Source organism: Mesoplodon bidens (assembly GCF_964165515.1).
Source record: "Mesoplodon bidens genome assembly, chromosome: X".
Classification (NCBI taxonomy): Eukaryota; Metazoa; Chordata; class Mammalia; order Artiodactyla; family Ziphiidae; genus Mesoplodon; species Mesoplodon bidens.
This window is the reverse complement of record NC_138163.1, coordinates 128,000,790-128,025,900: the sequence shown is the minus strand read 5'-3', so window position 1 is coordinate 128,025,900 and position 25,111 is coordinate 128,000,790. Positions and strand designations below refer to the sequence as shown.

Below are 25,111 nucleotides of genomic sequence, written 5' to 3'. Positions count from 1 at the left end.
CTTTCTCAGGGGACTAGCATAATTGGCTTAGACTAATCAAGATTTACATCTGATTCATGTTGGAGAATGGCAGACCTCCAGCTAAACCTGGTTTTGCCTTAAGGGAGTAGGAGGGGATGCCTTTCATATATGTAATATAGGTCATGCAAATTCCACCCACTGTAGAATGTCCCACTATTTCTGGGATATTTTCTGTAGAGATTTCATTCCAACCATGAGTGTGGGTTCTTATGAATTTCAGGCACAGAAGACAGAGCTTGTAAGATCTTCCTGAATTGTGCCTTGGTCTGGAGGGAGTTTCCACCTCAGTATCAATAGCATGCTGATGTCTCTACCCACTGGATATATATGATATAACCAAGAAGAGTGGGCAAGGGGAGAATAAAGTTCTAATAGGAAAGAAAAGATATTTTCCCAAACCACTACCCAATTTTTTTCAGGGATATAGATCCCCTCAACAGTATTAACAACTACTTATCCAGTAAGTGAGAAGGATGAGAGAACGCAAATCATACAGGACACAGTCTCTGGCTCATTACATCCTGTGTTATTGGGAAATTTTACTCAGAAGACACAGATAAAAGATGATGGAACAAATTCTGATTTTTAAGAATATAAAACTTTTCACGATTTCAGAGAAATAGGAGGTCAGAGTGGGCACAAGGAGTCAGTCGGGTAGGCTTTACAAAGGAGATGAGACTCTGAATCATAGAGACTAATACTACTAATAATAGTAACAGTAATAATAAAATCCAAACTCTGTTGAGTGCTTATTATGTGCCAGGCAGAATGTAACTGCTTTACATGTGTCCCCACATTTAATCCTCACAACAACCCTATAAGGTAAGCGCCAGCACCACCCTCATTTTCTAGGTGAGGAAACCGAGGCATGGAATCAAGATCACAAAGCTGGAAATTAACAGAACTGGGGTTGGAACCTCAGCAGTCTGACTTCATGCCCAGACTCTTTGTGGTCAGAAAGGGCTTTTCGAAGGAATTCCCGTTGCAGACATGGAAGGGAGGGACAGTCAAGGCATAAAGAAGCATAACAGGTGTAGCTGGACAGCTTGAAAAATGGTCCCACGGTGACATCAAACTTGCACAAGTTACAAACACAGTTCCTTCTTGCATTCCTTTCACTGCATTCACCTTCACAATTTCCACTGAAGGGACACCATTGGTACTCTACCCTCTTTCGGTGAAAAGCTATGTTTTTCTCAGTAGGTGAGAATGTTCAGGAATAGAGAGTAATTAGAGATCATAGGTTCACAGATGACAACCTCAGATGGTGTGGCAGTCATTTTGTTCTCTTCAAAGCAAATCTATATCAGTAACAAAGAGCAGCGGCTCTCAACCAGGATGATTTTGCATCCCAGGGGACAAATGACAATGCCTGGAGACATTTGGGGTTGTCACCACTTGGGGGGAGGAGGGTGCTACTGCATCTAGTGGGTAGAGGTCAGGGATGCTGCTAAACATTGTACAATGCATAGGACAGCTCCCCACAAATAAGAATTATTTGCCCCAAATGTCAAGTGTGAGGTTAAGGGACCCTGACCTAGATAGACAGCACTATGAACATAGTACTCTCAAGACTCATGGTGCATGATTCCACCTCCTTACATCTCAGTCAGGGCCAAGCAGAATAGTAAATTACCTACTCCCAATAGCAAAGCTGCCAAGACATTTGAGCACAAAGTAACTAATCCTGTTTAGACATGAATATGCGTGCATTTGCACCAGTCTCAATAACAAATAGGAGAAATAAGGAAAAAATAAAACAAAATATCGATACAAATAATTAGCCCTGACTTTAACATGACAGGGCAGAAAACTAACACTTAAAGCATTTACTGTAGATCACCTTGCTGAGTGTTCACAACCATCTTTGTGGAAGCTGTTACTTTCTAAACACTCAGCATGATCAGTAACTAGCTCTATGTCACCCAGTAAGAAAACTGGGGTTAAGGGCTTCCCTGGTGGCACAGTGGTTGAGAGTCCGCCTGCCGATGCAGGGGACACGGGTTCGTGCCCCGGTCCGGGAGGATCCCACATGCCGCAGAGCGGCTGGGCCCGTGAGCCATGGCCGCTGGGCCTGCGCGTCCGGAGCCTGTGCTCCGCAACGGGAGAGGCCACAACAGTGAGAGGCCCGCATACCACAAAAAAAAAAAAAAAAGAAAAAGAAAACTGGGGTTAACCTGTCAGTGTGTTTTCCATTTCAACACCTGCCTCTTTCCGTGGGATGTGGTCAAGTTCAAAAGAGCTAGTAAGATTGTTACTAGCTCTAGAAGAAGATAATTATGATTTTTAAAAATAGATGAAAATGATGTAGTACTTCTGCCTTGAAATTTGTTGACGTCAATATGTAGGAGGTATTATCCAGACAGCTCTGTCTCTCCCAAGAAAAGGACAGGATGAAATGGGCTGAAAGGACATGATGGCAAGAATTCAAGTTTAGTCTTAAGGGAGAATCGCTTGGCCGTGGTCAACACTGACATAGACTATTGAAGGGTGTTGTGTAATCTTTGTCTCTGGAAGGTTTCATAGGCTGAGGAAGGTTTAGGAGGGTTTGAATTTGGCCTTGACTGAGGGGGGAGGACATGGGTGGGCAGAGCTCCAGTTAATTGCTGCTCTGGGAAAAAGAAAAAAATAATGAAAGGGGATGAAGAAAGCCTATGGGACTAATGGGACACCATTAAGAGAAATAATGTCTGTATCATTGGAATTCCAGAAGGAGAAGAGAGGGAGAAAGAGGCAGAAAGACTATTTAAAGAAGTAATGGCTGAGAACTTCCCAAACCTGGGGAGAGATTTGGACATCCAAGCTGTCAAAGCTAATAGGTCACCCCAAAATTTCAATCCAAGACAGTCTTCTCCGAGACACATTACAATAAAACTATCTAAATCAAAGCCAAAGAGAGAATTTTTAAAACAGCTAGAGAAAAAAATTTTTCTCTCATACAGGGAACCCCCATGAGGCTATAACCATATTTTTCAGCAAAAACCTTGCAAACTTGGAGAGAAAATGGGACGATATATTTAAAGTGCTGCAAGAAAAAAAACTGTTAGCCAAGAATACCTTACCTAGCAAAGCTGTCCTTCAAAAATGGAGGTGAGATAAAGATTCTCTAACAAACAAAAGTTGAGGGAGTTCATCACCAGTAGACCTGCCTTACAGGAAATGCTGAAAGGAATCTTCAGGCTGAAATATAAGAGTGCAAATTAACAGCATGAAAACACATGAAAATGTATAACACACTGGTAAAGAATTCAGAATACTCTAACACTGTAATATGGTGGTGTGTTAACCACTTAACTCTAGTACAAAGGTTAAAGGGCAAAACTATTTAAAATAGTATAGCTACAATAATTTGGTTATGAATGCACAGTATAAAAAGATGTAAATTCTGACATCAAAAACATAAAAGGGGAGCGTAAAAGGGGAGAGTTTTTGTATGTGATCAAAGTTAAATTGTTATCAGCATAAAATATTCTATTATAGCCATACAATGTTTCATGTAAGCCTCGTGGTAACCACAAAACAAAAAGCTCCAGTAGATTCACAAAAGATAAAGCAAAGGGAATCAAAGCATACCACTATGGAAAATCATCAGTTCATAATGGAAGGCAGCAAGGGTGGAAGAAAGGAACAAGGGAACTACAAAACAGCTAGAAAACAGTGAATAAGATGGCATTAGTAAGTCCTTACCTATCAATAATTACACTAAATGTAAATAAATTGAATTCTCCCATCAAAAGACATAGAGTAGCTAAAAAACAAGACCCACTATATGCTGCCTACAAGAGACTCACCTCAGCTTTAAAGACACACAAAGTGAAGGGATGAAAAAAGATAATTCATGCAAGTGGAAACCAAAAGAGAGCAGGGGTGGCTATATGTATATCAGAAAAAAGTAGACTTTAAGTAAAAAAATGGTAACAAGAGGAAAAGTAGGTCATTATATAATGATAAAAGGGTCAATTCATCAAGAAGATATGACAATTGTAAATATATGTGCACCCAACACTGGAGTACCTATATATATTAAGCAAATACAGATCTGAAGAAAGAAGTAGACAACAATATAATAATAGTAGGGACTTCAATACCCCACTTTCAGCAATGGATAGATTATCCAGACAGAAAATCAATAAGGAGACACTAGATTTGAACCATACTTTAGATCAAATGAACCTAACAGACATATATAGAACATTCCATCTAACAGAAGCAGAATACACATTCTTCTCAAGTGCACATGGAACACTCTCCAGGATATATCATATGATAGGTCACAAAACAAATCTTGGCAAATTTTAAAAGACTGAAGTCATACCAAGTACCTTTTCCAACAACAGTGGTATTAAACTAGAATTCAATAACAGGAAGAAAGCTGGAAAATTCCTCAGTATGTGGGAATTAAACAACACACTCCTGAACAACCAATAAGTCAAAGAACAAATCAAAACAGAAATTTAAAAATATCTTGAAACAAATGACAAGGGAAACACAACCTAGCATTATCTTTTTAAAGACATTTTTCCAAAAAAACCCATACAGATGGCCAATACATACCTGAAAAGGTGCTCAACATCACTAACCACCAGGAAAATGCAAATCAAAACCACAATGAGATACCACCTCACACCTCTTTAAATGGGTATCATCAAAAAGACAAAAGATAGTGTTGGTGAGGATGGAGAAAAGGGAACGCTTGTGCACTGTTGGTGGGAATGTAAATTGGTACAGCCACTATGGAAATCAATACAGAGGTTCCTCAAAAAGTTAAAAAATAGAACTACCATATGATCCAGCAGCCCCACTTCTGGGTATATATCCAAAGGAAATGAAAATGGGATCTCAAAGAGATATCTGCACTCCTGTGTCTATTACAGCATTATTCACAATAGGCAGGATATGGAAACATCATAAGTGTTTGTCAACGTATGAATGGATAAAGAAGTTCTGGAAATGTAGTGTACAGTATGGCGACTATAGTTAACAGTACTGTACTGCATATTTGAAAGTTGGTAAGAGAGTAGATTTTATAAGTTCTCACCACAAAAAGAAAAATTGTAACTATTTGAAGTGATGGGTGTGTTAACTAACTTTATCGTGGTAATTATTTTGCAGTATATATATATAACAAATCATTACGTTGCACACCTTAAACTCACACAATGTTATATGTCAATTATATCTCAATGAACCTGGAAAAAAAATGGTGTGGAAATATATATATACACACACACACACACACACACACACACACACACACACACACACACATATATATTGAACTATTATAAGCCATGAGAAAAAAAAGAAATTCTGCCATTCGTGACAACATGGATTGACCTTGAGGGCATTATGCTAAGGGAAATAAGTCAGACATAGAAAGATGAATACTGTATGATCTCACTTCTATGTGGAATCTGAAAAAGCCATATTCTTAAAAACAGAGAGTAGAGTGGTGGTTGCCAGGGGCTGGGGTGGGGGAAATGGAGAGATGTTGGTCAAGGGGTACAAGCTTCCAATTACAAGACAACTAAGTTCTGGAGATTTAATGTAAAACATGGTGATTATAATTAATGATACTATATTAAATACTTGGAAGTTGCTAAGAGTAAATCTTAAATGTTCTCACCGCAAAAAAGGAGATGGGGGACTTCCCTGGGGGCGCAGTGGTTCAGAATCCGCCTGCCAATGCAGGGGACACGGGTTCGAGCCCTGGTCCGGGAAGATCCCACATGCTGCGGCGCAACTAAGCCCGTGCGCCACAACTGCTGAGCCTGCGCTCTAGAGCCCGCGAGCCACAACTACTGAGCCCGTGAGCCACAATTACTGAAGCCCGTGCACCTAGAGCCTGTGCTCCGTAACAAGAGAAGCCACCGCAATGAGAAGCCCGCGCACCGCAACACAGAGTAGCTCCCGCTCACTGCAATTGGAGAAAGCCTGCGTGCAGCAATGAAGACCCAATGCAGCCAAAAATAAATAAGTAAATTTATTTTTTCCAAAAAGGAGATGGTAATTATGTGATGTGATAGAGGTGTTAGCTTACACTATGGTGGTCATGAAATCTGTATCAAATCAACATGTTGAACACCTTAAACTTACACAATGTTATAGGTCAGTTATATCCCTATAAAGCTGGGAAACAAACAAAGGAAAGCAAATGCTGCTCTGAGAATGAGCCCCAACCAGAGTCCAAACGGGGCTTCTTCCCCACTCCCCTCTCCACCCCTACTTCCCACTCCCTGTGTAAGGAGCCCAGCCCATCCTCCATTACATCTCTAACAGCCTGACCCGGTGTGTCCTCTCTCCTTTCATTTCCAACCCTCTCAGGACCTCATCTCTCCCAGCCCTTTATAATTAGTTTTGAATGGTTGGATCTAGGTGGTGGATAAGTGGGTGTTCATTATACTATTCTTCTACCTTTCTTTATGCATGATAATGTTTATAATAAAAAAGTAGCAGGAGGTGTATAGGAACTGAGGGCAGATCGTGTGGGGCACCATCACCATTTAGAGAGGTTGGGTTCTACCTAGAAAGAGATGGGTAGAGAGGAGAGGCTTAAGTAAAGGAATAATATCATGGTTTGACTTTCCATTTGTTTTTGTTTTTATTTTTGTTTTGTTTATTTCCGGGTTTTTTGTTTTTTGTTTATTGGGGTTTTTTTGGCTGTGCTGTGCGGCTTGTGGAATTTTAGTCCCCTGACCAGGGACTGAACCTGGGCCCTCGGCAGTGAGAGTGTGGAGTCCTAACCACTGGACCACCAGGGAATTCCCTGACTTTCCATGTTAACAGGATATGTCAGGGTTTTCTTCCTCCATTTAAATCTGACTCAATATAGGATGAGGAAAGTTGCAGTTCTGATTGCAGTTTTCCCAGAGCCACTAAAATGTGCCTTTCATTACCCCCAAGCCAAGTATAAATAGCAAATGACCTAAATCAAGCATAGCACAGGAATGGCCAACAATGATCCAAAGAGCTATACAAATGCTGAAGCAAAAATATAATCCTCATTTTAAAAAATTTCCAGTTGTGAAACACATTCAATCTGTTTAAGATTCTGATTTCTCTCTATGCCACTGCCCATGGTACTGTATTTGGTTTGGACCAAGAATAATCCTGGCAACCACCCTGCACATTAGCCAGTCATGGGGTTTCAGGCACCCCAACCCCAGCTCTTCCCCTCCATTGAGGACACAGCTGGCATGGCACTGATGACATGTTTCAAGTCATTCCAGGAAGAGGAGTTGATGACAAAGTCCTTTTTAAATGGAAATAAGCTAAACGTAGAACAATATAGTTAAAATATGGAAACTAAAAGAATCAGTTGCTCCAAACCCTCTAAGAACATGTGAACATTTTTAAATCCTGCATGATTTCAGGTAAGATATTTAAATTCGCTCAGCTGTTTCTTCTTTTGTTAAGTCAGATTAGTAATACTTGCTTTTGAATAAAATAAATAATGAGAAGCAATAAAAATTCATGAATAAAGTGGACCTTGTGAATAAAACTTTTATATTCTTTATAAAAAGTGTTATTGAAACTATTCAACTTGAGTCCACAAAGAGAAGAAAAAAAGACTGATTTAGGGAAACTATTTTACAATACGGATATTCATATCTACAATGACTAAATCTTAACTAAGATAACCTATCTATCTGGAAAGAAACATAGGTCTGACAAGAAGGTGGTGAAAGGGAATACATAGATATTTAAGGCATCTATCTGGACTCGCAACACAAAGTAAAAACGAACTATAAAACTATGAGAAAACTTGCCAGGTACCCTGATTTCTAGTCCCCCACACCCTCAATTCTCCCCCAGAGGACTCCTGTATAATCCCTGGGGAGGTTTTATATATGGCTTTTTTCCCCCTGATCTATTGGAATGTGCTGTGTCAAAGCACTATATTTGAAACTGTAACCTGAGGCTTTCGGCAATCACTGCACTACTAAAATGAACTTTGGTATTCCCCTTTATAGCTAAGCAGATGATAATCTAGCAGACAAACACTATAATATATGATGAGCATTTAATATGAGCTTCAGTCACCCTTGGAACGATGGCAAACATATTAACATTGGCAAGCCTCCATTGCTTTTGAGCAAGCAGATTTTAGTTCTTGCATTCATAGTTTTAAATTATCTTTAGTTCCTCAGGAAGTACGTTAGATTACCTGGAACTGTGCTAAATAAAAGTCAAAAGGTGGAGGACCTTCCAGATGGCGGAGGAGTAAGATGTGATCACCCTCCTCCCCACAAATACATCAGAAATACATCTATATGTGGAACAACTCCTACAGAACACCTACTGAACGCTGGCAGAAGACCTCAGACTTCCCAAAAGGCAAGAAACTCCCCACGTACCTGGGTGGGGCAAAAGAAAAAAGAAAAAGCAGAGACAAAAGGATAGGGACAGGACCTGCACCAGGGGGAGGGAGCCGCGAAGGAGGAAAGGTTTCCACACACTAGGAGCCCCTTCGCGGGCGGAGACTGTGGGTGGCGGAGGGGTGAAGCTTTGGAGCCAGGGAGGAGAGCGCAGCCACCGGGGTGCGGAGGGCAAAGCGGAGAGATTCCCGCACAGAGGATCGGTGCCGACCGGCACTCACCAGCCCGAGAGGCTTGTCTGCTCACCCACCAGGACGGGCGGGGGCTGGGAGTTGCGGCTCGGGCTACGGTTGGAGCGCAGGGAGAGGACTGGGGCTGGCGGCTTGAACACGGCCTGCAGGGGGGCTAGTGCGCCACGGCTAGCCGGGAGGGAGTTGGGGAAAAAGTCTGGAGCTGCCGAAGAGGCAAGAGACTTTTTCTTCCCTCTTTGTTTCCTGGTGCGCGAGGAGAGGGGATTAAGAGCGCTGCTTAAAGGAGCTCCAGAGACGGGCGCGAGCCGCGGCTATCAGCACGGACCCCAAAGACGGGCATGAGACGCTAAGGCTGCTGCTGCCGCCACCAAGAAGCCTGTGTGCGAGCACAGGTCACTCTCCACACCTCCCCACCCAGGAGCCTGTGCCGCCCGCCACTGCCAGGGTCCCGTGATCCAGGGACAACTTACCCGGGAGAACGCACGGCGGCCTCAGGCTGGTGCAACGTCATGCCGGCCTCTTCCGACACAGGCTCGCCCCGCACTCCGTACCCCTCCCTCCCCCCGGCCTGAGTGAGCCAGAGCCCCGGAATCCGCTGCTCCTTTAAGCCCGTCCTGTCTGAGCGAAGAACAGACGCCCTCAGGTGACCTACACGCAGAGGCAGGGCCACATCCAAAGCTGAACCTCAGGAGCTGTGAGAACAAAGAAGAGAAAGGGAAATCTCTCCCAGCAGCCTCAGGAGCAGCAGATTAAAGCTCCACAATCAACTTGATGTACCCTGCATCTGTGGAATACCTGAATAGAAAACGAACCATCTGAAAATTGAGGCAGTGGAATTTGGGGGCAACCGCAGACGTGGGATTTGCTGTATGTGACTGACTAGTTTCTGATTTTTATGTTTATCTTAGTATAGGTTTTAGTGCTTGTTAGAATTGGTGGATTTGTTTATTGGTTGGGTTGCTCTCTTCTTTTTTTCCTTACTTTAAAATTTTTTTATATTAATAATTTAAAAAATTTTTAATAACTTTATTTTATTTTATTTTTCTTTCTTTCTTTTATTCTCCCTTTTCTTCTGAGCCGTGTGACTGACAGGGTCTTGGTGTTCCGGCCGGGTGTCAGGCCTGAACCTCTGAGGTAGGAAAGGCGAGTTCAGGACATTGGACCACAGAGACCTCCCAGCCCCATGTAATATCAATTGGTGAGAACTCTCCTAGAGACCTCTGTCTCAATGCTAAGACCCAGCTCAACTCAACGACCAGCAAGCTCCAGTGCTGGATACCCCATGCCAAATAATTAGCAAGACAGGAACAAAACCCCACCCATTAGCAGAGAGGCTGCCTAAAATCATAATAAGTTCACAGACACCCCAAAACACACCACTGGACGTGGCCCTGCCCACCAGAAAGAAAAGATTCAGCCCCACCTACCAAAACACAGGCACTAGTCCCCTCCACCAGGAAGCCTACACAACCCACTGAACCAACCTTACCCACGGGGGGCAGACACCAAAAACAGTGGGAACTACGAACCTGCAGACTGTGAAATGGAGACCCAAAACACAGTAAGTTACGCAAAATGAGAAGACAGAGAAATACGCAGCAGATGAAGGAGCAAGGCAAAAACCGACCAGACCTAAAAAATGAAGAGGAAATAGGCAGTCTACCTGAAAAAGAATTCAGAGCAATGATAGTAAAGATGATCCAAAATCTTGGAAATAGAATGGAGAAAATACAACAAACGTTTAACAAGGAACTGGAAGAACTAAAGAGCAAACAAACAATGATGAACAACACAGTAAATGAAATTAAAAATTCTCTAGAAGGAGTCAATAGCAGAATAACTGAGGTAGAAGAACGGATAAGTGACCTGGAAGATAAAATAGTGGCAATAACTACTGCAGAGCAGAATAAAGAAAAAAGAATGAAAAGAATTGAGGACAGTCTCAGAGACCTCTGGGACAACATTAAACACACCAACATTCGAATTATAGGGGGTCCCAGAAGAAGAAGAGAAAAAGGGACTGAAAAAATCTGAAGAGACTATAGTTGAAAACTTCCCTAATATGGGAAATGAAAGAGTCAATCAAGTCCAGGAAGCACAGAGTCCCATACAAGATAAATCCAAGGGGAAACACACCAAGACACATATTAATCAAACTATCAAAAATTAAATACAAAGAAAAAATATTAAAAGCAGCAAGGGAAAAGCAACCAATAACATACAAGGGAATCCCCATAAGGTTAACAGCTGATCATTCAGCAGAAACTCTGCAAGCCAGAAGGGACTGGCAGGACATATTTAAAGTGATGAAAGGGAAAAACCTACAACCAAGATTACTCTACCCAGCAAGGATCTCATTCAGATTCGACAGAGAAATTAAAACCTTTACAGATAAGCAAAAGCTAAGAGAATTCAGCACCACCAAACCAGCTTTACAACAAATGCTAAAGGAACTTCTCTAGGCAGGAAACACAAGAGAAGGAAAAGACCTACAATAACAAACCCAAAACAATTAGGAAAATGGGAATAGGAACATACATATCAATAATTACCTTAAATGTAAATGCATTAAATGCTCCCATGAAAAGACATAGATTGGCTGAATGGATACAAAAACAAGACCCGTATATATGCTGTCTACAGGAGACCCACTTCAGACCTAGGGGCACATACAGACTGAAAGTGAGGGGACGGAAAAAGATATTCCATGCAAATGGAAATCAAAAGAAAGATGGAGTAGCAATTCTCATATCAGACAAAATAGACTTTAAAATAAACACTATTATAAGAGACAAAGAAGGACACTACATAATGATCAAGGGGTCAATCCAAGAAGAAGACATAACAATTGTAAATATTTCTGCACCCAACATAGGAGCGCCTCAATACATAAGGCAAAAGCTAACAGCCATACAAGGGGAAATCAACAGTAACACAATCATAGTAGGGGACTTTAACACCCCACTTTCACCAATGGACAGATCATCCAAAATGAAAATAAATAAGGAAACACCAGCTTTAAATGATACATTAAGCAAGATGGACTTGATATTTATAGGACATTCCAACAAAAAAACAACAGAATACACTTTCTTCTCAAGTGTTCAAGGAACATTCTCCAGGATAGATCATATCTTGGGTCACAAATCAAGCCTTGGTAAATTTAAGAAAATTGAAATTGTATCAGGCATCTTTTCCAACCACAACACTATGAGACTAGATATCAATTACAGGAAAAAAATGTAAAAAATACAAACACATGGAGGCTAAACAATACACTACTAAATAACCAAGAGATCACTGAAGAAATCAAAGAGGAAATCAAAAAATACCTAGAAAAAATGACAATGAAAACACGAGGACACAAAACCTATGGGATGCAGCAAAAGCAGTTCTAAGAGAGAAGTTTAGAGCAATACAATCCTACCTCAAGAAACAAGAAACATCTCAAATAAACAACCTAAGCTTACACCCAAAGCAATAAGAGAAAGAAGAAGAAGAAGAAAAAAAACCCCGAAAGTTAGCAGAAGGAAAGAAATCATAAAGATCAGATCAGAAATAAAAGAAAAAGAAATGAAGAAAATGATAGCAAAGATCAATAAAACTAAAAGCTCGGGCTTCCCGGGTGGCGCGGTGGTTGAGAGTCCACCTGCCGATGCAGGAGACACGGGTTAGTGTCCTGGTCTGGGAAGATCCCACATGCCGCAGAGCAGCTGGGCCCGTGAGCCATGGCCACTGAGCCTGCACGTCCGGAGCCTGTGCTCTGCAACGGGAGAGGCCACAACAGTGAGAGGCCTGTGTACCGCAAAAAAAACCAAACCAAAACAAAAAACTTCCAACAAACAAAGAACCAGATGGCTTCACAGGTGAATTCTATCAAACATTTAGAGAAGAGTTAGCACCTATCCTTCTCAAACTCTTCCAAAATGTAGCAGAGGGAGGAACACTCCCAATCTCCTTCTACGAGGCCATCACCCTGACACCAAAACCAGACAAAGATGTCACAAAAAAAGAAAACTACAGGCCAATATCACTGTTGAACATAGATGCAAAAATCCTCAACAAAATACTAGCAAACAGAATCCAACAGTACATTGAAAGGATCACACACCATTATCAAGTGGGGTTTATTCCAGGAATACAAGGATTCTTCAATATACGCAAATCAATCAATGTGATACACCATATTGACAGATTGAAGGATAAAAACCACACGATAATCTCATTAGATGCAGAGAAAGCTTTTGACAAAATTCAACACTCATTTATGATAAAAACCCTCCAGAAAGTAGGCATGGAGGGAACTTTACCTCAACAAAATGAAGGCCATATATGACAAACCCACAGCCAACATCATTCTCAATGGTGAAAAACTGAAACCATATCCTCTAAGATCAGGAACAAGACAAGGTTGCCCACTCTCACCACTACTGTTCAACATAGTTTTGGAAGTTTTAGCCACAGCAATCAGAGAAGAAAAAGAAATAAAAGGAATCCAATTCGGAAAAGAAGTAAAACTGTCACTGCTTGCAGGTGACATGATACTATATATAGAGAATCCTAAGGATGCTACCAGAAAACTACTAGAGTTAATCAATGAATTTGGTAAAGTAGCAGGATACAAAATTAATGCACAGAAATCTCTTGCATTTCTATACACTAATGATGAAAAATCTGAAAGAGAAATTAAGGAAACACTCCCATTTACCACTGCAACAAAAAGAATAAAATACCTAGGAATAAATCTACCTAAGGAGACAAAAGACCTGTACGCAGAAAACTATAAGACATTGATGAAAGGAATTAAAGATGGTACAAACAGATGGAGAGATATACCATGTTCTTGAATTGGAAGAATCAACAATGTGAAAATGACTCTACTACCCAAAGCAATGTACAGATTCAATGCAATCCCTATCAAACTACCTACGGCATTTTTCACAGAACTAGAACAAAAAAATTCACAATTTGTATGGAAACACAAAAACCCTGAAGAGCCAATCTTGAGAAAGAGAAGACTATACTACAAAGCTACAGTAATCAAGACAGTATGGTACTGACACAAAAACAGAAATATAGATCAATGGAACAGGATAGAAAGCCCAGAGATCAACCCACGCACATATGGTCACCTTATCTTTGATAAAGGAGGCAAGAACATACAATGGAGAAAAGAGAGTCTTCTTCAATAAGTGGTGCTGGGAAAACTGGACAGCTACATGTAAAAGAATGAAATTAGAACACTCCCTAACACCATACACAAAACTTAACTCAAAATGCATTAAAGACCTAAATGTAAGGCCAGACACTATCAAACTCTTAGAGGAAAACATAGGCAGAACAGTGTATGACATAAATCACAGCAAGATCCTTTTTGACCCACCTCCTAGAGAAATGGAAATAAAAACAAAAATAAACAAATGGCACCTAATGAAACTTCAAAGCTTTTGCACAGCAAAGGAAACCATAAACAAGACAAAAAGACAACCCTCAGAATGGGAGAAAATAATTGCAAACAAAGCAACTGAGAAAGTCTTAATCTCCAAAATATACAAGCAGCTCATGCAACCCAATATCAAAACAACAAACAACCCAATCCAAAAATGGGCAGAAGACCTAAATAGACATTTCTCCAAAGAAGATATACAGATTGCCAACAAACACATGAAAGGATGCCCAACATCACTAATCATTAGAGAAACGCAAATCAAAACTACAATGAGGTATCACCTCACACCGGTCAGAAGGGCCATCATCAAAAACTCTACAAACAATAAATGCTGGAGAGGGTGTGGAGAAAAGGGAACCCTCTTGCACTGTTGGTGGGAATGTAAATTGATACAGCCACTATGGAGAAAAGTATGGAGGTTCCTTAAAAAACTAAAAATAGAAGTACCATGCAACCCAGCAATCCCACTACTGGGCACATGCCCTGAGAAAACCATAATTCAGAAAGAGTCATGTACCACAATGTTCATTGTAGCTCTATTTACAATAGCCAGGACATGGAAGCAACCTAAGTGTCCATCGACAGATGAATGGATAAAGAAGATGTGGTGCATATACACAATGGAATATTACTCAGCCATAAAAAGAAATGAAATTGAGTTATTTGTAGTGAGGTGGATGGACCTAGAGTCTGTCATACAGAGTGAAGTAAGTCAGAAAGAGAAAAACAAATATCTTATGCTAACACACATATAAGGAATCTAAAAAAAAAAGGTTATGAAGAACCTAGGGGCAGGACAGGAATAAAGACGCAGATGTAGAGAATAGACTTGAGGACATGGGGAGGGGGAAAGGTAAGCTGGGATGAAATGAGAGAGTGGCATTGAGATATATACACTACCAAATGTAAAATAGCTAATGGGAAGCAGCAGCATAGCACAGGGAGATCAGCTCGGTGCTTTGTGACCACCTAGAGGGGTGGGATAGCGAGGGCGGAAGGGAGACGCAAGAGGGAGGGGATATGGGGATATGTGTACACGTATAGCTGATTCACTTTGCTCTACAGCAGAAACTAACACAACATTGTAAAGCAATTATACTCCAATAAAGATGTTAAAAAATAATTAAAAAATTAAAAATGAAAAAATAAAATTCAAGTAAAATTAAAAAAAAAAAGCCAAAAGGCTTATCATATGAAATTGTTCTACTGCTGTCTTGTGGCCCTGTCCTCCCAGGGACCTTTGAGTCTTTGCTTGTAAGAGTCCTAACTAATGAAGAAATAGGATGGGTGACTCATCCCCACATAGCTGGCAGACAAGTCACAGGCACCAATCCTCAATATAGGAGAGTCTAAATATCAGTAGAATTTTCCTGGATGTACAAAGTTCTACCATATTCAGTAGTTAATTCAACAAAACAGCTTGCCCATCCAGTCTGGTATAATTTTTAACTCAGTTGATTGGGAGGCCAGTTGATTCAACAAATGTCAACTGGTTCAATGATGATAGTCAAAAAAAAGTAATTATTTAAAAACATAATCATCATCACCTAACTGAACTGAAGTTAATACTGGGATGATTAGCTGAGTTACCACAAGTTTCCCTCTCTCTCTGTCTCTATCTGTCTCTCTGTCTCTTCAGGGATTATATAGAATTATATCCTCTAGGGAAAAATTAAGGCATTGTGGTAGTTAGAAGCAATGTGTACGGACTTGGAAGTTTTTTCTTTGCAATTACACTAGCGGAGTTTTGCAGGTTTGTTTTTGTTTTTGTTTTTTTTAATTTCTTTGGGTTGAAATTTTAAATAGATACTTCATCTATGTGTAGTTGTGTCTTCCTAGATGGGTAGGTTATCTACTTCTGAGATTAAGCCATTGTAGTTATGAATTATTCATACAGTAAAATATTTTCCTTAAATAAATCCTTATTCATCTTTATGGCCTCAAGTTGAGAAGTTTCACTGTCAATTTTAACAAAGAAAAATTTCATTCACAGTGCACACTTTCTTCATTAATTTTGCTGTTTTTTTTTTTTTTTTTTTTTTTTTTTTTGCGGTACGCGGGCCTCTCACTGTTGTGGCCTCTCCCGTTGCGGAGCACAGGCTCCGGACACGCAGGCTCAGCGGCCATGGCTCACGGGCCCAGCCGCTCCGCGGCATGTGGGATCTTCCCAGACCGGGGCACAAACCCATGTCCCCTGCATCGGCAGGCGGACTCTCAACCACTGCGCCACCAGGGAAGCCCAATTTTGCTGTTTGTGTTCTTTATTTCATTCTATTCTCGCAACAACACTTTGGGCAGATAGGGCAAGTATTAGTTCTTTTTTTAAAGCTAGTCTATTTACATCAAACGGAAATAAGTTATTTCACTGGATTGCTTCCTCTCTGCTTTTATGAAGCCCTACTCACCTGGGGCCACCCACTTAGTAAATGGTGGTGTTAGGATTAGAACTCAGGCAATACTAGTGGTAATACTGTGCATATACCATGTATTAATCTACACCCTGTGAGATCTGGGGCAGCATCCTATCAGTAAACAGTTGAATATTTCTGCATTCAATAATATTAAGTACACTAAATAAAGACCACTGAGTACAGTAAAGATCATAAAGAGTATCATATCTGGGCCAGGGCTTGCTGCCAAATGGTTTTCAGAGAGTTTTGGATTATGGAGTTGCAGACTGTGGATGTGTATTCCCCTAGCCTTGGTACTCTCCACCACTGTGTGAAGCACTAATTATTTAACATACAATGACTACTACGCACCTTTTATCTCTTACTCCAAGGCTTCTCTGAAGAGCAACCAACCTGTTGGTGGTCAGCAGAGAGAACCATTAGGCCCAAGTATTTTCTCCATCACCTTCATTATGCACAAGAGGCAACTCTCTTTTCTTTCACTACTGAGAGCTCAACTATACTTTACACAAAATCTCTTAATTTTTCACCTGTGTCTTTCTTTCCCTTTCAACTTCTTCTCTGGCTTCTTTGAGAATGATTAGAGAGAGGGGATGAGTAAAAGGATAGGATCATATCACAGAAAAGTCAAGAAGGAAGAGTGTGTCAAAGAGGGGGGCAGAGCGCCCTACACTGTCAAATGAGTCAAAAAGATTCAGGAGGGTGAGGACCAAGATGCTGTGACCTTGGCAACCAGCAATTCCCTAGTGACCTTTGAGGGAGCAGTTTCTTCAGGGTTATGGGAATGGAACCCAGAATGCAAAGAGTTAGGGAGCAAGTGGATGTTGGTGAAGCCAAGACAGTAAATAGAGACCTAATTTTTAATTAGCCAGGATCAACATCCTTTAAAGGTACTCAGAGTTAAATTCCTTTCACTAGTTCCATGCACTTCCTTATTGTTCCATTAAAACCTGCTTCTCCTCAAGCACTGACAATAAAATACAATCAAAGGTGGCTCTTATTAGTCTTCTTTTTTTGTTGTTTGTTTCCATTAAATCACTGGCATTATAACAGTTTGTCTTCTAATACTGTACATCATAAATATACAACATTTCAGCTACATTATGGGTTAATATGCTCCTGTGAACTGGCCTGAAGGCTGTCTTACCACATATGACATATTTACATGGGGAACATCTTTCCTAAATTCCAAAGAATTGACTAGTGAACTAACAGCTTGAAGTATAGGAAATTGCCATTTCTGTAGGTCAAAAATGATTGCATAGCAGCAATTTGATCTGGTTCAACCTCCTAAGTTTTCAAATGCTCCCCTGATACAGACTGAATATTGCCACCCTGATTCACTGTTCACTAATTATGGTGGAGGAGGACAAATGGAATCCGGGAGTGATTAACACGAGTCTTACTTGACCTTTTGATAAGTTGTGCAAAAGGGGCCACTTGTTTACTGCAGCAAGGCATCTGACAATGGCACCTTCTAGGCCTGCCTGCCCATGGTGGCTAGTGCTCACCTTTGTTCTACACCAGGCCCAGGAGCTCTTGTTCTACCCTTTCCGATGGTCTTGGATATGACCTAGCCCTGTTGTTCTGGGAACCCACTTTCAGATTGGGTCAAAAGACATCAGACACTTGGGAAAAAACAAACAAACCAACCTAGGATCACTTTCTCTGCATCTGATGAAATCTCTCCCTTCACCCAACACCCCACGCCCATATTACTGTCATATGTTCACTAATTTTCAAAAAATATAAGCAACATCAAGGAGTAACTATGGAAAAATTACATCTAGGGACACAGTTGTCATTTCTTTACTGGCCAAACTCTCCCCTACTGCCCAGTACCATGATAAAGACTTGTACCAACTATTTGCATCCTACTACTGCCCCTAATGTGTTATAATAAAGAAGAGACTAACGCTGTGCTTTATAAACTGGCTCATAGTCTCTGCCCATAACTAATATAAAATCCATTTTCAACCAGTGCTGTGAAAATAAAGAGCAAAATAACTCAATAAATAACAACTAGAAATTATTCATTCATTCAAACCAAAATTTCCTAAAACAGAATGGTATTCTTGGTAATAAACTGAATCTCATCATAAATTATGAACAGGTCCCTTCTAGGAAATTATCTCTCTGTTTATATTTCCTGAACCTAGCATCTTATCTTACATAGAGTGCCTCCACTCAATAAGTTCTTCAGGCAAGAAGGAAGGAAGGAAGGGAGAGAGGGAGGGAGGGAGGGCCAAAGGAAAGTTAGTAGGAAAGAAGGAAAAACTTCCACGCATTTGCTTGTGTAACTGAGGTAACTAGACATGCAATATTTTTTATGAAACAAAACAAGACGTAAAGTGGGAAATAAAATACTATGTTAAGGGGCTCCATAACTTTAAAATAAGGACTGAGAATTTGCACTTTGAGGGATTTTATACTCTTTCTGGTTCTTCACCTGTGTTCTGTCCTATTCCTTGTTCCTTATCCAGGGATGATAAATGCGCATACTTCACTTGGTGATACTAATATCTGGAATCTGATCATGTATCATTCTAAATGCAACAATTCACTGCATTCTTTTATATAGTGATGTTTTGTATTGGTTAGTTCTTGTGGAAAACATGGTAGATGAAACTACACCCCAAAACCCAAAATCTACCTGCATTTACATTTCTTCTGTGAAACAAGTCCAGATATCACCATCCCAGCTCATTGTTTCTGCAGTGACTTGGTTTTCAGATGCTTCTGTCTTTCCAGTTTCATCACAGTTTTTGCTAAGGACTTGGAGACTAGAGTGACAGGTATATTTGCACTCGCTTTACAGCATTTTATTTCCAGTACATATCACCTCGCAATGTGTTCCCTTGTGGGACATTACAGGATCATTATATTTAAAATGAAAGTTATGGTTGATGATTGACTGCCCCCTAATTACCCAGAGTGTTTGTCAAAGCCAGTGGGCAGGAGACATAAGCTCTATTTTGCTGTTATATTGACTGTCAAGTTTACAGCGCATCTCTGCTAGCATGGAAAACTTCCTCAACAAGGATATTTAGTGGAGCAGATCTTTGCCAGTGGAACAGATCCCCTCCCCTTCAGGATAAACAGTGAAGAAAATGATCTAATGATCAAATTGGTCCATCCCATGCCTTCAAAATAAGAAACTTATCTAGGATCGGTGTTTCTCAATTTTTTCCCCCATTATTGAGACTTTTCAGACATCTTCTCCTAATAGCTCACCCAGGAAATTTTAATACCATAGATACACTTTTCATCTGTTTACGTACTGTGGTCCTTTGGAGGATTATAAACCATTGTAATACTGAAATTTTTTTCTCCCCACCAAGAACAATTTCCACCCTCTTGAGAATGCATGTCTTGGATGATGCCTGCTAGTGCACACTGACTGAATTCAGATGATGTTTCACCAATTCTATATGCAAGGCCACCATATGCTGGAGTATACATCTCAAGAGGATGTAAGATAGAAAGTGGTTCTTTAGTAAGCCAACTGAAATCTTATTCCTCTCCTAAAAATAAGGAAGCCCTAATAACGTTAAAGAGTACATAGTTCCCAAGTCAAAATGGTACCCAAGTCAAAAAATTTGCAGCCACCAATTCAAGCTCCTCCACGTACAGAGAGGGGCCAGGCTTTGCTCCCAGAAGGTATAAGACTATGGCCTTGTGACAGCCACCATCTCATTTGCTTGTTTATTAGCACATATTTATTGAGTTCTATGTAGACTTTCAGCTCCATGAGGGCAGCGACTGTTTTCGATTTTGCTCACCATTATAGAATAAAGAAAAGAAAGCATGAAGACAGAAAGGGAAGGAAATAGGAAGACAAGGCAGTATGCTAAGTGACTTGAACACTGCCTCTAAGAATATTACATTTAGTGTGAAGGTATATAAACAGTCAAAATAAAATATTGTGATGGTTATAACTGAAAAGATGTATAGATATGGTGAGGTTACAAAGCAGTGGTTAATTCTATCTGGTTAGAGGTGGGAAGAAAATGAAGTGAGTTATGAAAACCTTTATGGAGACAAGGTTGTATTAGAAGACTTACGTGGGCCCCCGGGCACTCTTGCCTTTGTGGTCTCCTTTTTCTACAAAAGCACATTTAAGTGTAATATAATTCTAGTACAAGATGAGTATCATTATCTGGGCAGTCTAGGAGCATGTAGCCTGGAGGCCCACCAAAGACCTCTAGGAGGATGAGAGCTTTAAGTGAGAGAAACTCTAGGACAAGCTGGAAGAGTGGCTGGAAGATGGGGCAGAGTGTTCCAGGCAGAGGCAACAGCTTGTTCAAAGGCCTGGAAGTGAGAGATCTATTAGGATTGGATGAAAGAGAGAGAGAGAGAGAAACAGAAGGGGAGAATTGTGAGAGCTGAAGTTAGAGAAGAAGGTGGGGGTCAAACCGCAGCAGGCCCCGTGTTAAGGAGTCTGGCTTTATCCTAGAGAGAATAAGAAACCATTTTTAAAAGCTTTTATGTGAGGAACCAACAGAATCAGGTTTGCATTTTAGATATTCATTCAATCTACATTGCAGCCAAATGACTGGTGAAGGTGTCGTGGATATTCTGGGGGTCCACCCAGGCCCCCTCTTTAGGGCCCACATACCCATCCCCAGCTTCTGGAAATAATGGCTTTTGAAGGTTCATGGCTGAGTCCTTCAGTGGGAATTGCCCTCAGCCACAGGGAACTGCCCTTTCCAAGGGCAGATCCTTTCCCAGAGAGCACCCATGACCATAACTGGCTGATGTAGAGATACAAAGGCCCAGCCACATTATCTCAATCAGGGACAACCTCAGCTCCTAAAATCCCTGAAGGATTGGCTGAGGCCTCTGTTGTAACCATGTTTCTGGTTACTTCTCCCTCTGCTTAATCCTACTCTGTTAGTTTCCTATGGCAGCATAATGCTTTAGAACAAACTTAGTGGCCTAAAAAACACACATTTATCATCTCACAATGTCCATGGGTCAGGAGTCTGGGCACAGCTCAACTGGATCCTCTGCTGCAATCAAACCGTTGCCCAGACTACATTCTCATCTAGAGATTTGACTTCGGAAAAATCCAAACTCACTTCAGTTGTTGACAGAATTCATTTCCTTGTGGTTGTAGGACTGAGGATCCCAGCTTCTTGTTGGCTATTGGCTGGAGGCTGACTTTGGTGCTGAGAGGCCACCAGCAATTCCTAGAACCTGCTCACAGTTTCATTTGTGCTTTCCCAACATGCCCACTTACTTAATCAAGCCAGCAAGGAGAGTCTCTGGAACAAGTTTGCTAGCAAGACAGACTCAGATATCATATAAATTAACTGCAGGGGGCTTCCCTGGTGGCACAGTGGTTGAGAGTCCGCCTGCCGATGCAGGGGACACGGGTTCGTGCCCTGGTCCGGGAAGATCCCACATGCAGCGGAGCGGTTAGGCCCGTGAGCCGTGGCCGCTGAGCCTGCGCGTCCGGAGCCTGTGCTCCGCAACGGGAGAGGCCACAACAGTGAGAAGCCCGTGTACCGCAAAAATAAATAAATTAATTAATTAACTGCATGAGTGACATCTCACCAGCTTTGCTGTATTCTATTCATTAGAAGCAAGTCATAGGTCCCCTTCGCACTCACGGACAGAGGGTTACATGAAGGCGTGAACATCAAGAGATGACAGACACCTTAGTGTCTGTCTACCACACGTGCCTTCCTCACTTCTTACAGGTATATCTCCTGAGAGCACTCCCCAATAAACCTTCTGCATTCCACTACCCCTCTTAGAGTTTGTATCCACTGGAGGCAGGGAAGTGAATTAGAGACTACTGCCGGAACACCAACTATGGGTGATAGCAGTGGGAGATTGAGTTGCGTATTTTCCTTCTATTAATACATGTATAATAATTATTATTAGAATTTAGAATGATACATGGCCTATCTGAAAGTAAAATCAAGTCTAAAAACTACAGTCTTCAAGCAGGGATACACACAACAAAAATAATTCATTTCTAGGACTGGAGAGGAGATTAAACATAGCATAAAAATTAGGCTTACTATGTTCCACAGTGTGAAAATAAATTACAGACTACAATCAATCACTTAACAAGAGATGATTAGCACTTTATTAAGTTAGCATAGATTGTACTTCTACAAACTGCAGAAATAATCAATGAATAGAGATGCCCTATTAGAGACTGATAGTCAGAAAATATATATAAGCAACTGTTGGTATGATAACAGGATCAAATTCCACCTTGTATATCAACACGCCCATTTTTATCCAACCCATTTACAGTAATTACTTGTTATTCTTGCTTATCTTGTCATATACAGAGTGATATAAATGATATTCAAAAAGGATCCATTTTCAATGATTTGGACACCATATTATAGGCATTCTCCACTGGAAGAATATTTTTTCTTAGGTCTTTAAAGTGTGATATATATATATACTGGCCTGACCTTATTGCTGGAAATGCTTAAATACTAATGCATTTTAAAATCAGTAACTACAAACGCCACATGACTACACTTACACACTGTGCTGTCAGAGAAATATTTTAGAATATTTTGGATAGTCAACAGCTTATTATTCCAACGGTCTTCATGGGTATAATTCATTGCCTTTCAATTTCATGCACATTCAAAATTTCTTACAAAAGAAGAATGGTGAAACAAAATATATAATCTTCCCTCAATGAATTGTGATGTTCAGCAGTTGCACAGAAACAAGTGTTGAGTTTCAGGGGGAAACAAAACAGCAGCCGTTCAGAGGGGGGTGAGCCGCTCATCCTCTGTCACAAAGGCATCATTAACGTGCCCTCCCTTCATGTCCAGGGGATCGCAGGGGATGCCATTTTCAATTGTGATTGTGTTTTCCCATTTATCTTCAGTGTCTTCCATTTCAGATGGTCCTTTGTTCTTCCTAAATGCACATAAAAAGAATGACTGGGATCTAGGAAGAGAAAGGATGGTCTTCTGTACAAACATGGAGACCAGCAAAGGGAAGAGGAACCTTAGAATGATGGGGAAAATGGATGACATAGTGTATTTTCAAATAAATTTCAAAGATCATAAAGAGTTGATGAGGTGAAAAGATGCTATCAAGATCAGAAGTCTGCATGGATTATATATATATATGTATATGAATGAATATATATATGAATGAATGTTTGTATACACACACATATACATATGTACATTCACACACACAAATTGCATGAAGGAATGTGAGGAAAATATATGGTAAATTGGCAAGTTAAAAAATTTAGCTCTAGGAGAACTTCACAAAAATTGAATTTAAAAAAGTAATAAATTCCTCTCACAAGATTTGACAAATTAATGGTCTGCAAATGTTAGGCAAAAATCAGGTTGACATGAGATACCAAGAAGCAAACTCACGTTACTTTGCAGAAAGGATGTAACCATTGTAAACTGCAGGTATCATTCCTTGGATCTACTCATTACAAAATAGTTGTATTCATTTGTTAAGTCAGGTTTTTGGAACTCAGAACACATTTTACTAATTACAACTCATAGCTATAATCCCAGGTCATTCCAAAAAATTCTATTTAACAGGTAAATTTTTAAGTTGTTCATTCTCAGACCCTTTAAGGACCATGCTACCCCAATCCAAGTGGTAACCAGATCCTTAATCTTTCCCTGGAGTGTGGGAAAATATAGCCTTGAATTCAAACATTCTTCCTGTCTTTTGTGAAAGGCCAAGACACTGAGCCAGTTGTGCTTGATATCATAGAGGTAGGGGGAGAAAAGAGATGTGAGTACCTCTAGGCAATCAGAGGGCAGAAGAGTTTCCCTCAGGATTATCACAAGTTAGATGTTGGGGCACTGTGGAGGCATGATGTTAGACATGAGGCTCCCAGACTTGTCAAAGATTCTCTTGTCCCAGAAATCTGTAGAAACTCCAAAGAGGCAGACCTGAGTGGATCACATGGCTGGGATGGTGGACATTGCTGTGGTGACCAGGATGGACTTCCACTGCCATGGAAGTCCCTTAGAAACTCAGTGAATTTCTAGTGGGTGAGGAGGTGGTAAAGATGCCCCAAAGATGATCAAGGTAGAGTTTCCTATTAGTCCTACATGAGAGCTCATTTCAAAGTGCTTTAAAGAATATGGTGGAGGAAGGCAGAGAAAAGAAAGAGCTCTTGTTTACAAAAGAATGACAACCAATATAGAAGGTGCAACAGAAACAGAAAATCACCAAATAATAATAATTGATTCTGATGAGGCTCCTCAATGGATACTAAACCACTGAGTGGGAGATGACTAAGGAATAGGATACTCACAGGGTCTCAATGTAACACCCCTACAAGCAATGTACTAATTATAAAGAGACATTTGTTTTTTGTAAAGGGAGAAATTTGGTGAATATCACCAACAATGAGACAAACTGACAAGTGCCTCTAGATGTGATGCACCGAGAAATATATTTTTTAAAAATAAAATTGTGTTCCGTGTTCCTGCCCTACCCCATCACCAAATTTTTTTGACCTGAATCTCTCAGGAGGAACTAATCAGACAACTCCAAATTAAAAGATATTTTGTAAAACAGCTGACAGCATAGAGTAGGCACTCAACTAATGTGCTTAGAGTTGGATGGACAGACATATGAGTAGGTGGCTAGCTAGTTAGACAGATAAATGGATGGATCAATGAATGTAGA

General features: G+C 40.6%; 1 protein-coding gene across 10 annotated transcripts in view; it reads right to left on the bottom strand.

Moving 5' to 3' along the window:
- Positions 1-3,033: 3,033 nt before the first annotated feature.
- CLTRN (collectrin, amino acid transport regulator) overlaps positions 3,034-25,111 on the bottom strand; it is a 228,804-nt gene continuing 206,726 nt past the window's right edge. For 9 of the 10 annotated variants that reach the window (XM_081221542.1, XM_081221540.1, XM_081221538.1 and 6 more), the window contains one exon: positions 22,543-23,353. In XM_081221542.1, coding sequence (XP_081077668.1) covers positions 23,197-23,353 — 157 coding nt within the window. In that variant the 3' untranslated portion in view covers positions 22,543-23,196. Of the gene's footprint in view, positions 3,202-22,542; positions 23,354-25,111 lie in introns of those variants that run through there. The other variant, XM_081221541.1, reaches the window with a different exon arrangement.